The 12,372-nt window shown below is 46.8% G+C and overlaps 1 protein-coding gene across 1 annotated transcript; it reads right to left on the bottom strand.

Moving 5' to 3' along the window:
• Positions 1 to 954: 954 nt before the first annotated feature.
• On the bottom strand, positions 955 to 10,353 carry LOC122132010 (UV radiation resistance-associated gene protein-like; the record flags this gene model as incomplete). Its single annotated transcript, XM_042706758.1, has 2 exons — positions 955 to 1,862; positions 10,262 to 10,353. Coding segments are annotated over 2 exons (903 nt in total), but the record flags the coding sequence as incomplete, so codon positions are not given.
• Positions 10,354 to 12,372: the final 2,019 nt, after the last annotated feature.

The raw sequence follows: 12,372 nt of genomic DNA, 5'->3' as shown, positions 1-12,372 counted from the left end.
GTATTCACCTGTGAGCGTGTAGCACACACCTAGCCATCATTAAACAGGGAGTAAATCAGCTGCTTCACAGAGCTGCCTTGTGTATGGACTGAAGGTTGCCAATGACTCAGATGGCCCAGACTCAGAGCAACATTATGGCCCAGACTCAGAGCAACATTATGGCCCAGACTCAGAGCAACATTGTGGGGACGGGAAAGGCATGATCATGGGAGACGATTAAAAAAAAAAAAAAGACCAACTCAAATATTTGTTTTGAATTCACGGCCATAATCGCCAGTGGAACTAGTTCAATCTACACAGGGCTCACATGGCAAACTGTACTTATTAATCGGTTTCATTTAAAATAAAAAATAGAAACAAGAAAAAGAAAATACATACAGAAAATAAACAATAATTGCATCTTATCCCTGATGAGTGTAGTTCGAAAAGAGATTCTAGTCCTGGTACTATGTTCCAACATGTTTTAACATCCAACCCTCCCACCCCCCCTTCTTCCCACCAGTGGATCCACAGGGCTTCTGTGCAGTCTGTCAGACTGTAGAGTCAAGTTACGGATTCCGTGGCGTCAGGTCCGCATGTTCCTGAGCCTCTGTGATCCGCAGCGGATTCCCAGAGATGAACACGGACACGTGCTGGAATCTCGCCGTGTGCCTATCCATCCATTCCAAACCGCGCTGGAGCTCTTTTCCGCTGTTGCCACTTCCCCAGATAACCACCGACTTTGGGATTGGCGTCGGTCCGGTTTGGATGCCGTCCCGGAGCCTTCACTATGGGGTTGCCCCCCCCCCCCAAACCCCCTCATGCACCCAGAAACGACAGCCACCAGGCCTTTCACCAACATTACTTTTAATATCATTTCAAGGATTATAGAAATGCTTAAAGAAGTGCAAATTGGTCAGATATGTCCTAGTAACATCATATATATATATATATATATATATATATGTATACATATATATAAATATATATATGATCATGTGTGTGGTATGTGTCCTTTTGCGGGCTCACCCCAGGACATGACCTTTGACCCCAGTCCCCAGGTCCTGGTCAATCACTTGTCGGAGCCCTTGCGTGGCCGTCGGAAGCTGGGCATGTTCTCGTTGAGAGCGTAGATGCGTCGGGAGAACTCCTCCAGGCCGGCCGTGTCCAGCTCGCCCAGCACCTGGTCGTCACACTCCACGGCCACCGCGTGCTCCACCTCCAGCATGCGGCCGCCCGCGCCCAGACCCATGCTCATGCCCATGCCCAGGGCCTCCGTGCCCATGATCTCCTCTGCCCGCTCCACCGAGCAGCACACCTCCGCACCCATCACGGTCACCGGGGCCGCCGCTGCCACCGGCGCCACCGCCAGCCCGTCCCCGAGCAGTGCCGAGCCGTTCATGGCGCCTTGGTGCTGCGGCTGCTGGCTGACCTCAGTCTCCTCGGGCGCCATGTCACCCTGATGTTGGTGGGCGGTCGCCGTGGCAACCGTCGAGTCGGAGGCAGCGCTTTCCGACTGGGAACGAGACCTCTCCAGCTCGGCCGGCTCCGGCTCCGACTCCGCCGGGGGCGTTGTCGTGGTCTGGACCTCCGGCGTCTCCACCAGATCAACGGCCGGCTCCTGGGAGGGAGAGATGTCCTGGTCCGGCTCCTCGCTGGAGGAAACCGTCAGAGGGATGGGGGACGCGGGCTGGGCCATGGCAGTGCTGTAGCTGGGTGGGGGGGTCTGCTGCGTGGGCTTGTCGGCTTCGGAGCTGGCCCGCTTGCGGAGCACCCGCTCTGGGGAGCCCATGTGGGGCGGCGAGGGCATGTCAGAGGCTGCAGACACACTCAGCTGGGACTTAATGGGCACGGGGAGGGAAGAGGACCCCTGGTACCAGTCACTATGAGAGGGAAACAAAGCCAAGGGGAGAGAGAGAGAGAGAGATATTGAGAGAGAGAGAGAGAGAGAGAGAGAGAGAGAGAGAGAGAGAGAGAGAGAGAGAGAGAGAGAGAGAAAAATCAAGGTTAGGCAAGTTCATGATATAATTCATAAATAATCATGCAGAGGTCTTTCAACTGTGTTGCTCTGAGTTGAACTGCTTTGGAGTACACTAACATGAAGTAGAGGGTAAGCCTTCATCAAATGTTATCCCACAACCATGTAACCTGTGCCTTTTTGCGTTTGGAAAATCAACCAGGCTCTTAGTAACCTCCAATAAACGTGTGCACTCCATGTCAGCTCCGTATCCCAGCAACAGTGCAGAAAGAACTCCTGATAACAGGTGAAGGGGGATAGAGGACTGAGGATCTGAGAGGGACAGTTCCAGCACCTGGGGATCATTATCTCTCCAGACATAAGTAAGCCTGGCCTTGCTCCTATCTAATGGTGTACATTAGTGCGAAAGAGCCCCTAGTCCCCGTACAGATATGAGGAGGTCCCCCATGAATAATACTTCATGGTCCCCTGCTGATGAGGTCATCCATACGGGACATGAAAGCAGCTTCCTTTTAGACCTACCCATGGACCTCTCCGTTAATTGGAAAGATTTGTGTCCTTCGCTATGGTTTCTGTTTCACCTGAGGGGCATTTCGTTTGGAGGACGTTCAAAGTAAAAAAAGTTAAAAAGATTAATGAGAGAATCTTTTTCTCGAAATTCATGAGGAAAAGAAAATGAACTTGGACTCAATACAATCAGTGATGTGGTTACTCATAAAACACACACAATATCAAAAATGTAATAAGGGAATATGGATCATCAGCAAAAAATCTGCCCCTTGGTACTTCTGTAACCAATCTGAATAGTGAACAACTTTGCCATTAATAATAACTAATTTGATTTCCAACAGAGTCCACTGTGTTTTCAATTACATAAAAAACAACCCAAAAACTAAATGAAGGCACAAGAAGAAAAAGATGAAAACCATAACTTTTTGCAAAGCATCCAGTGGGGTCCAGGACGGGTATTGAAGATGACTTCAAAGACGACACAACGTGTAATTTATGAGCAGCCAGCAAACATCCAAAAACGGCGGCGGTGCAGACGATCAGATAAACAGAGTCAGATAAACAGCAGTGCAGCGTCCATCGCCAACAACCAGAGACAATCCCAAACACGCCACTCAAAGGGATGCCCCAGAACCAAACGAGGCTGACCAGCCAGGCCCAATTAAGCCTCCCTAATTTGGGTCTGACAGTACTTTGGAGAAGGATCCCCAAGTGGAAACATATGGCTGCAGTCGAGAAGCGTTTCAAGGTCTCTGTTATTATTATTGTTCTTTTCTTTTTCGGGAAAATTAGGTATTTGTAGCAATCCATTTTTTAAACCTGAAGAAAAAAGGATTATTCTAAACATCAAATCATGTTGGCTAAACAAAAGTCCCTGTAATGAATCAGAATGTGTATGTTGGCATAAGCAATGTGCATACGTGTGTGAGTGTGTGTGTGAGTGTGTGTGTGTGTGTGTGTGTGTGTGAACATGTGTCTCTGTGTGTGTGTGAGTGTGTGTGTGTGTGTGTGTGTGTGTGTGTGTGTGTGTGTGAGTGCGAGCATGTGTGTGTGTGTGTGTGTGTGTGTGAGTGAGTGCGAGCATGTGTCTCTGTGTGTGTGTGTGTGTGTGTGTGTGTGTGTGTGTGAGTGTGTTTGTCAGAGTAAACGTGGACGTTAGAGGTAACTATGTGTTGGTGTGTACTGCAGAGGGAAGGGGAGGTGTTTAGGGGTGGCGGTGGGTGGATAAGAATGCCAGAAAGATCTCCCAGAGTTGTCATAATATTTTTCACGCAGTACATTTTCTCTGCTGGCCTCTACACATTGCCTTTTATTATGGCCAACTTGACTGCTGGCTGCTGCTGCCTCTCGTTCTGGGCTCTCAAGAGAAGGGAGGAAAAAACCAGACCAGTTCAGTGAGCTTTTTGTTCTCCAGTGACAAACTTAGAACCAGGGGGAGTATATAAAGAGAGAAAACACAGAAACCAACCAGAAACCAAATATATGGGAACTTGCAGCACAACAAAACGTCTTGGGGAAAAGAGATCAGGAGAGAGTGTCTGTTTAGCAAAACGAGACTACATTTCCACAAGATATAAACTAAAAAATGGCAATAAAAACGACTTGTAAAATGCCCCAATTTGATAGACAAACAAGCATACAGGTGTACAGATCCGCCCACAGCGCAGTGTTGCATCCAGGCCTGCTGAAGACGGGGGGGGGGGGAGGCTGTCCGTGCTGACAGTCTTAGGGCACAGAGGTGGACGCAGATTTACAAGCGCTTTCACAACTGTCCTCTCTTCCCAGAGAAGCCCCCCTAACTCCCAGCATGCACTCTGTCACGCTTCTGGTTTTGGGCAGAGAGGGCAGTGGGGTCTTTCTCCTCCTGGCCCTCCCTCTACGCCTCCACACAAAAACAACCTGTTGGGCTCTGCCCAAAACATGACATGTACTCCGACACGGAGACGACTAAATAACCTCCCTCTCTCTCTCTCTCTCTCTCTCACTGTCTCTCACTGTCTCTCTCTTTCTCTCACTGTCTCTCTCTCTCACTGTCTCTCTCTCTTGCTCGCTCTCTCTCTCTCTCTCACTCACTGTCTCTCGCACTGTCTCTCTTTCTAACTCACTCACAGCTTACTTCCCTCTCTCCTGTTCCCAGTATTAGTCCCTGACATTCCAGGCAGTCCTGGAATTTGACTAAACTAAATATTTCTAATGTCTTATCCTCCGGTCAGGCTCGTCTCGAATGTTGAAGGCCTAAGTCCACTGGAGATCCAGACCCTGTTGTGGGGAGCCAAGGGCTTTTTGGGCCAGAGACGGTGGGCCAAAACCAACAGAGAAAGATAAGATTGGTGCTTTGATGTGATGGCATTGGCAAATCTCCCTCTTTTCTCTTCAACGCTTTACATGTGTAGACGTCTCAACTCCCACAAAAACCAAAGGCTGAACTCAGTCCTCTGGAGAGTTAAGAGGGCTGGAAAGTAATAGGCAACATCCCTTTTCAGATCTCTGCCAGGCGGATGCCGTGGACCGTCTCCACACCAGAGACGTCACAGCCGCGGCCAAGGGCCTTTGTACGCCTTTTCAACTCTTCGGCTGTGTGGCAAATTCACGAGACGGAAAAAGCACTTCTAATGCCTCTGTCTCGATGCGAAGTTCCAACACATGTATTATATTTACCACTGTAACAGATGAAATTGAAAGCAACGCAATGTCTCTGAAACGTGTCAGAGAAGGAAAGATTGTGCGTCGTGACTAATAGTGATGTCATAGTCGGGGTTATGGAGGTGTGGCGTGGTGCGGGTTCTCTGGGTCGTAGCGCGGAACATGTAGCCCGGCGCTCGGCGAGGCCCTCTGATTAATTGAGGAGAGGAGAGGAGAGGAGAGGAGAGGAGAGGAGAGGAGAGGAGGGCCGCAGGAACACTCCTCCAGATGTGGATCTGATCACACTGAGCACGTCCATGCAGCCGCCTCAGGGACTACTTCATCGCTCACGACACAAATCTAACAGGACAGCTCCACAGATCCCTCCTGATTCACTGCAGTCTAGTGTGTGTGTGTGTGTGTGTGCGTGTGCGTGTGCGTGTGTGTGTGTGTGTATAAAATATACGTATGCATGAATATACATGTAAGGTATGTGCATGTGGTATGTCCAGCTATCATCACTTCCAGCCCAATTTATAATTTCCGACCCAGATATAACACTGATATAAAAAAATCAACATTCTTGAATGTATATGTAAAACTGGGAACAGAGCAGGGAATGACTCGGACTTATAAACCAGAAATATGTGATGTCAATACACTGCTGGTATTTAAGAAAAAGGAAAACCAAAAGTTTGTTCTTGATGATTTTCCTGCGGTAAAATTAGTCAGATAAGAGAAGAAACGAGGACGCAAACGAGACAGAGAAGGAGGAGGTGAGGAGGAGGAGGATCCTTCAGCGCTCCCTGTGACTCCAGATGCTATCTGGGCCGTGCCGTGCTGTTCTCTCGGGAATCTTCCAAACCTGGAGGCTCAGCGGGATTCTGTTCTAGGATGCTGTGTCTAATCATCGCACCCCTCCTTTCTTTATAGCCCCCACCCACCCCCCCAAACCCAGAACCTTTTGTTTTGACCCCTCTCCATGTGATCTGCTGGGGGGGGGGTTACAGAATAGGGGACTCCAGCCAGAGTGCGGGGGCCACAAATAGGAGCCAACTTTAACGCACAGCTTCGCTCCGTTCACAAACCCTGCAGGTTGTTTGCGTTTCACTAGAGTACTCATGATCTCACTTCCTCAGTGTTGCTCTTGGGCTCGGCCTGTTTGTCTTGAATCTCCTCATTTCCCTGTTAAATTGGAAGCTTTCTTCAGCATCAAAACACAATCACTTCTCTTACAAACTGTCTTTCTCTCTCTCTTTCCCACTCACACACACAGTATCTTTTCAAGATCTAATTTAAGAAAATGATGAGGGATAAAGTCAAACATAAGATCCTATAAGCGATGTTGGCAGTTCAAACTAATATCTACCTGAATTAGCCACCATAAGAGTCCCCACTCTCTAGAATGAGGCCATGCAGCAGGTGATTCATTTTGAACACTTGATCATTGTGTGATTGTGCAAGTTAGATGTGGACAGCTAAATGAGTGATGATCATTGCTGTTTAGCTATGCGCGTACAAGCTATATTTAATAAATGTTTAAGGCTTAAATGTTGACCAGAAAGCAGAGGCCAGACACCCTTCGTAAAATTGGCCATAGATGTTTAGTTCCCAACCAATCTCCAGGAGTTCCAGAGACATCTTGTCCAACACGATCGCTGTCCGATTGTATTGCTTACAGAAACTAAATGCTTGCCACAGAAAAAATAAATAAAAATAAACAGACCACACATGCGACCACCCACCCCCTACCAACTTTTTTCTCATGCGGGCATAGAGAATGTCAAATCTTTTCCCCTCCATAGCAAACTAATAGGCTAATCTCCTTGTCTAACCGTTCCCTTTAACATTCCCTTCTTAAGCAGGAAAAACCAGGCCTCCAGTGGAGAACTCTGCGTGTTGAATTGGCCATAAAAAGTTAGGAGAGTGAGGGTGGGGTGTCGTGGGGGGGGGGCGCACAGTGGGGGGCAGGTATGGGAGTTCACAGGCGTTCCGACCTGGGCCTCGCCTCGGGGCCACCCCTGGGCAGCTCACTGCATCCTCTCCCCCACCGACCCCAGCCCCTTCACGGGGTAACTCCCTGCAGCTGCCTGCCGTCATGCATTTCTTTATGCTTCCATATTTCACGGATCTGGCCCCCGATGCTGGAAACACTATCTGAATTGAGACTGTTTGAGCGGGAGCGTGGAGTGGAAGAGATATTGTCCTTTTGGATCGCGAGGGGGAAGGCCTGGGGAAAGGCACTACAAGCCGTCTGCGGCCAACATCAACACAAATGCATGTGTTTACTCCATAATTCACTGCTTGGGGTTGATGATGGAGATAAGGTTTCTTCCTCTTGAGAGGAACTAAAAGGGATCTTCTGTTGCATTTCATGGGGGGGGGGGGGACACACGACATCTGCAGGAGACACAGCAAGAGCAAAAGAAAAGTTTGCACATAGTGTACCTCCCATTAACAAGATTTATTAGAGGGCGACGTTTTGGGCTTCAAGCTGGTCCCCAGAGGAAGGTGTTCCTTAGTACTAACTAAATCTTCTCTGCCTCTGCTATTGACTTGCTTGATCACGCAACCTGATTATCTGTTCTTTTTCTCTCACACTTCAGTCCTCATATCGTACTCGTTACCGAGCGGCTACTTAAATACATTACTTAAGCACATCCCTGCTCCTGCATGAAGACTAGCCTTCAAGTTAGGATCAGGATGATGTACATAGAGTGATTATAAGCTGTCATACACTGATACTGATGTAGATAGTGAGCACTTCACAGTTATTCAAACAGAATACTTGTGCTCTTGTATGAACAAAAAATCTATTAAAGCGTCATATCTGGTAGGTCACGGCCTTCTGCCATTGGAGAATGGCATAATTCCTCCAATCAGTGCCTGGTTCAGGTTACAGTATAGAGTATATGACCTCAACCTAGATTCCATGACCTTTTGGCTAGGCATATTAATCATGTTAATTACTGATGTTGTGGCAGTTCTTGATCTCACTGCAGTATTGGCTAGTTATTTTGGTGTACCTCTGCAGCTAAAGATCCCAAATAGTAGCGTACCTATGCTTAAAACCTTTTAATTGGATATCTGGACTCATCATGGACTTCTGAAGCAATTGTTGCATAAGTATGCATTTAGGTTATATTCCCTGACATTTAATTATTTAAAGTAATTACTTTTCATCAGTTTGTTAAATGTTCAATAAAGGAGGGGCAAAGAGTGGGAGTCGGATACGAGACAATTCACTCTTTTCACTCCTCATAGTTTTATTTAGCCCTTCAAAGTACTCGTTACAACTCTGAAAGTTCATGACATCTTTCCCTCTCTAACCATGTTACTGAGCCAATCAGCTTTTCTCTTTATTTAATGTCAAGCCTGCAATCAGATCCCTGAGTGTAGAGTGAAACAGCCCATAACATGCTAATTCACCAAACCACACCTGAAACCTATTTAGGACTAATTAGAGCCAATGACTGAGCCTTGATCAGGTAACAGAGTACTGTGTGTGTCTTTAACCCTTTGAGTATTTGGGTATTTGTCTACCCTCTATTACAATGTTGGTTTCTAAACCTAAGCTAAATAACATGGGGGGAAAAGAATCCTATTTGTCTATTTGTCTATTTGTCATTTATCCACACCTCCATTCATCTATTTATTTATTTATTCATTCAAGGCCAATTCCTCAGTTAAAAATATTGACTTATTTCAATCAAGGTGCGATTTTAATACTGTCCTTGCATTTCTGAGTCGAGTATGGGAAAGGGCATCCGACGCATTATTTGACTTTATTATAGAATCTTTGGGATTTTAAGACTCTGACGCGTTGTCCATACCGCGTGTCCATACTGCAGAACTACAGTATGCCTTTTCCCAGTTTCTAATCATGGCCCATGTAGGGTGTGAGGTGGAGAGGCACGGCCGGAAACTGGATGTTCACGGTTCTCTTGGAGCCTGAGTCAACACAGAGCTGGAGCCGGTCATGGCTTCGAGCGCAGCCGTGGACTCGCTACGCTTCCACTTCCTCTTTAGCCTTCCTGCCTGTACCTAAGCCACAGGGGTCATGGGGTCACGCTTTCATCTGGTCCACCTTAAGGACTTCCACAATCAATTAAAGGTAACTTTCAAAGAGGCAATAGGAATTGGATTTATCTCATTTTTCTTGTTGCATGGACTCTTTCCTTTAAAGACTCTTTCTCTAAAAAAGAAAAACCCCAAAAAACCAACCCAATGTTTATTGAATTAAACAGTGCATTACACTGGCCTGTGGCTGACCCCAAGAGATCGGTTTGGATAAAAGTAGCTTTCCTCTAACAGACCAGAGGACTCCAGAGACCTTTGATGAATCCTTCCAGAAGGTGTCTTAGTTGTATTAATTCAGAGTCTGTCATACTGAACTTTAAGCGTTGTAGTCAGAGAACATAAAACGTCATGCTCCAGAGAACAATATATAAGAGTCTCGCTCGCAAACACACATCCAACAAGGAGTCCCCTGCTAATACTGGACCTACTTAGCGGACTTCCCCTAGAAGGAACATTCCTTTAAAACACAATTAAGGATAAGACCAAGGAGTTCAGGTCTCTCACTGTGGAACATAAACCCAAATATTTACTCTGGGTTTGACAGTTTTATAAACAAAAAACTTTTAAGCTGACGTTTTTAATGAACTGTACAACTGACAGGCAGTGAACATAGATTCATGTAGAATGTTATCCTTCATTTTAATAAATGTGTTTGTTTGTGATCAGCTAGTTGTTTTCATCAGTCAGCCAGACCACACCTGGGGTCCAAATTTGACTCCGGTTAATTTGCACTGCAGTTTACTTTACCGGACATACCTTATAGATATAACCTTTCATTCACAACCTGTCCTGAAAAGCTTTGTGTTGACTTTTCAAATAACCCATGACCAAGACTGTGTCACCATGGACCTCTACTGTCTCCAGATGTTTTTTGTGTCATTTTTTTTAGGAATATGTCTTACATTTAGATGTGTCTTACAGTTACATTTCATTTCATTCATTTCTCAGATAATTAGTTCAAACATTACAACAACAATAACACCATTTCAGCTCGAGTTTTTTTTTGGTTAGTGCTTCTCCAAAGTGTTGTTTAACTTCTTCGCTGTTTCAACCGTTCTCCCATTCACGCTTATTTAAACAGGTAGCACTCACCAGCGAACCAGCAGCCCATGTTCCATAAAGTTCTTCAGGTTGGGCAGCGTCTGTCTCAGGTCTGGAGTGGACAGGCCGTGTTGATACCTCAGCTGGGGACAGAGACAGAACAGTCTTCAGGGTTGGACAAACCTCAATCACTTCCAGTAAGGTTTCATCACCGCAGTCACGAACCACAAGAACTGCATTAGCCACATCAAAGGCAACAGGCCAACAGCTGGAAGAGCCTGGACACGTTTTAGTCTTTTGTAAAAATACAACAAAGATAAACTATGATGACATTTTTGTTTCCATCGTTTCCAACTGATTTAGATAACAGGTGCCGGTGGGATCATGAATTTTGACAAGTGAAGCTCTACGCAGGATTCACCTGCCAATCCAACACAACGCCAAAAGCTGCAGGTGAGAGACGTCGTTATCAAGTAAACGGCATCCAAACTGTATTTCACACGGCCCGATGTTCCATCAACAAACACATTTCCCCCCCTACTAAGCAGACAGTGTTCCACTTCAGACAAAAAACAGATCGCCTTTGTCTTCAGTGTCTGATCCCTGTGCAATAGACAAGAGTGCCAGAGAGAGAGAGAGAGAGAGAGAGAGAGAGAGAGAGAGAGAGAGAGATGGTGGTGGTGGAGGGGGGAAGAGAGAGATAGAGAAGTGAAGAGATAAAGAGAGAGAGAGAGAGAGAGATAGAGACAGAGAGGTGGTGGGGGGGGAGAGAGAGATAGAGGAGTGAAGTGGAGAGAGAGAGAGAGAGAGAGAGAGAGAGAGAGAGAGAGAGAGGGGGAGAGAGAGGTAGAGGAGTGAAGTGGAGAGAAAGAGAGAGAGAAAGAGAGAGGGAGAGAGAGAGAGGTGTGGTAGTGGGGAGGGGAGAGAGAGAGAGATAAAGAGAGAGAGGGGGAGAGAGAGAGAGAGAGGTGGTGGTGGGGGGGGAAGAGAGAGATAGAGGAGTGAAGTGGAGAGATCTGGGATTTCACTCTTCTTGTCAGGCTATCAGTCATTCCCCTCCAGGCAGAAGGTGGAATCTCCTCATGTCCAACATGCCTGAGGTCTGCGCTAGCGTGGGAAGGGTTGAGGGAGAAGATGAAAGAGAGGAAATAAGACAGGAGGAGAGAGACAGAGAAGGAAGGACAGAGAGACAGGAGGAGAGAGAAGGAGAGAGGGAAAGGGACAGCAACAGAGAGAAGGAGAGAGGGAAAGGGACAGCAACGGAGAGAAGGAGAGAAAGAGAGAGAAGGAGAGAGGGAAAGAACACGACACCTTTGTTCTGAGAATTTGGCAAAAACAAAATGAATGTAAACCACAACAGGAAAGACACACACACACACACACACACACACACACACACACACACACACACACACACACACACACACACACACACACACACACACACACACACACACACACACACACACACGTACACAATGTTACTATTTAGCCCAGGATAGAGAATACACCAGGGCAAACTGCCTGACCACAGTGACTGACAGCAAGCTGAGAAAACACCGTGAGCAGGTACAGGTGTGAGCAGGTACAGGTGTGAGCAGGTACAGGTGTGAGGAGAGAAAACACTGTGAGCAGGTACAGGTGTGAGCAGGTACAGGTGTGAGGAGAGAAAACACCGTGAGGAGGTACAGGTGTGAGGAGGTACAGGTGTGAGCAGGTACAGGTGTGAGGAGAGAAAACACCGTGAGCAGGTACAGGTGTGAGGAGAGCAGGCTGAGCTCACACACTCACTCAAGATACGGACTGCTTTTTCAACCAGCCCATCGGAATCTAAAGACATTTGGCACATGTTTCCTCCTGAAAGTGAAGCTATTTATCCTCGCACAAAAAGAGGACTCTTGACAGATTCAATTACTGTTAGGTGAGAAAAGATACTGAGTGTGACTGGTTGTAAAATACACACAAATATCAGCACGAGCAGGGGAACAGACTGATCTGATTAGTGATGAGCAAGAAACACACGCACACGCACGCACACACACACACACACACACACAAGATGCTGCTAGAGTAAGGCAGTGTATGCCTTACATCTTATATCACCACTGTCCATGTTTTTTCATGTCAATAAAGCTAAACTGAACTGAATCTACTCGAGAGAC

This window comes from Clupea harengus, unplaced genomic scaffold (genome assembly GCF_900700415.2).
Source record: "Clupea harengus unplaced genomic scaffold, Ch_v2.0.2, whole genome shotgun sequence".
Classification (NCBI taxonomy): domain Eukaryota; kingdom Metazoa; phylum Chordata; class Actinopteri; order Clupeiformes; family Clupeidae; genus Clupea; species Clupea harengus.
The sequence above is the reverse complement of the archived record's forward strand: the minus strand, read 5'-3'. Positions and strand labels throughout refer to the sequence as shown.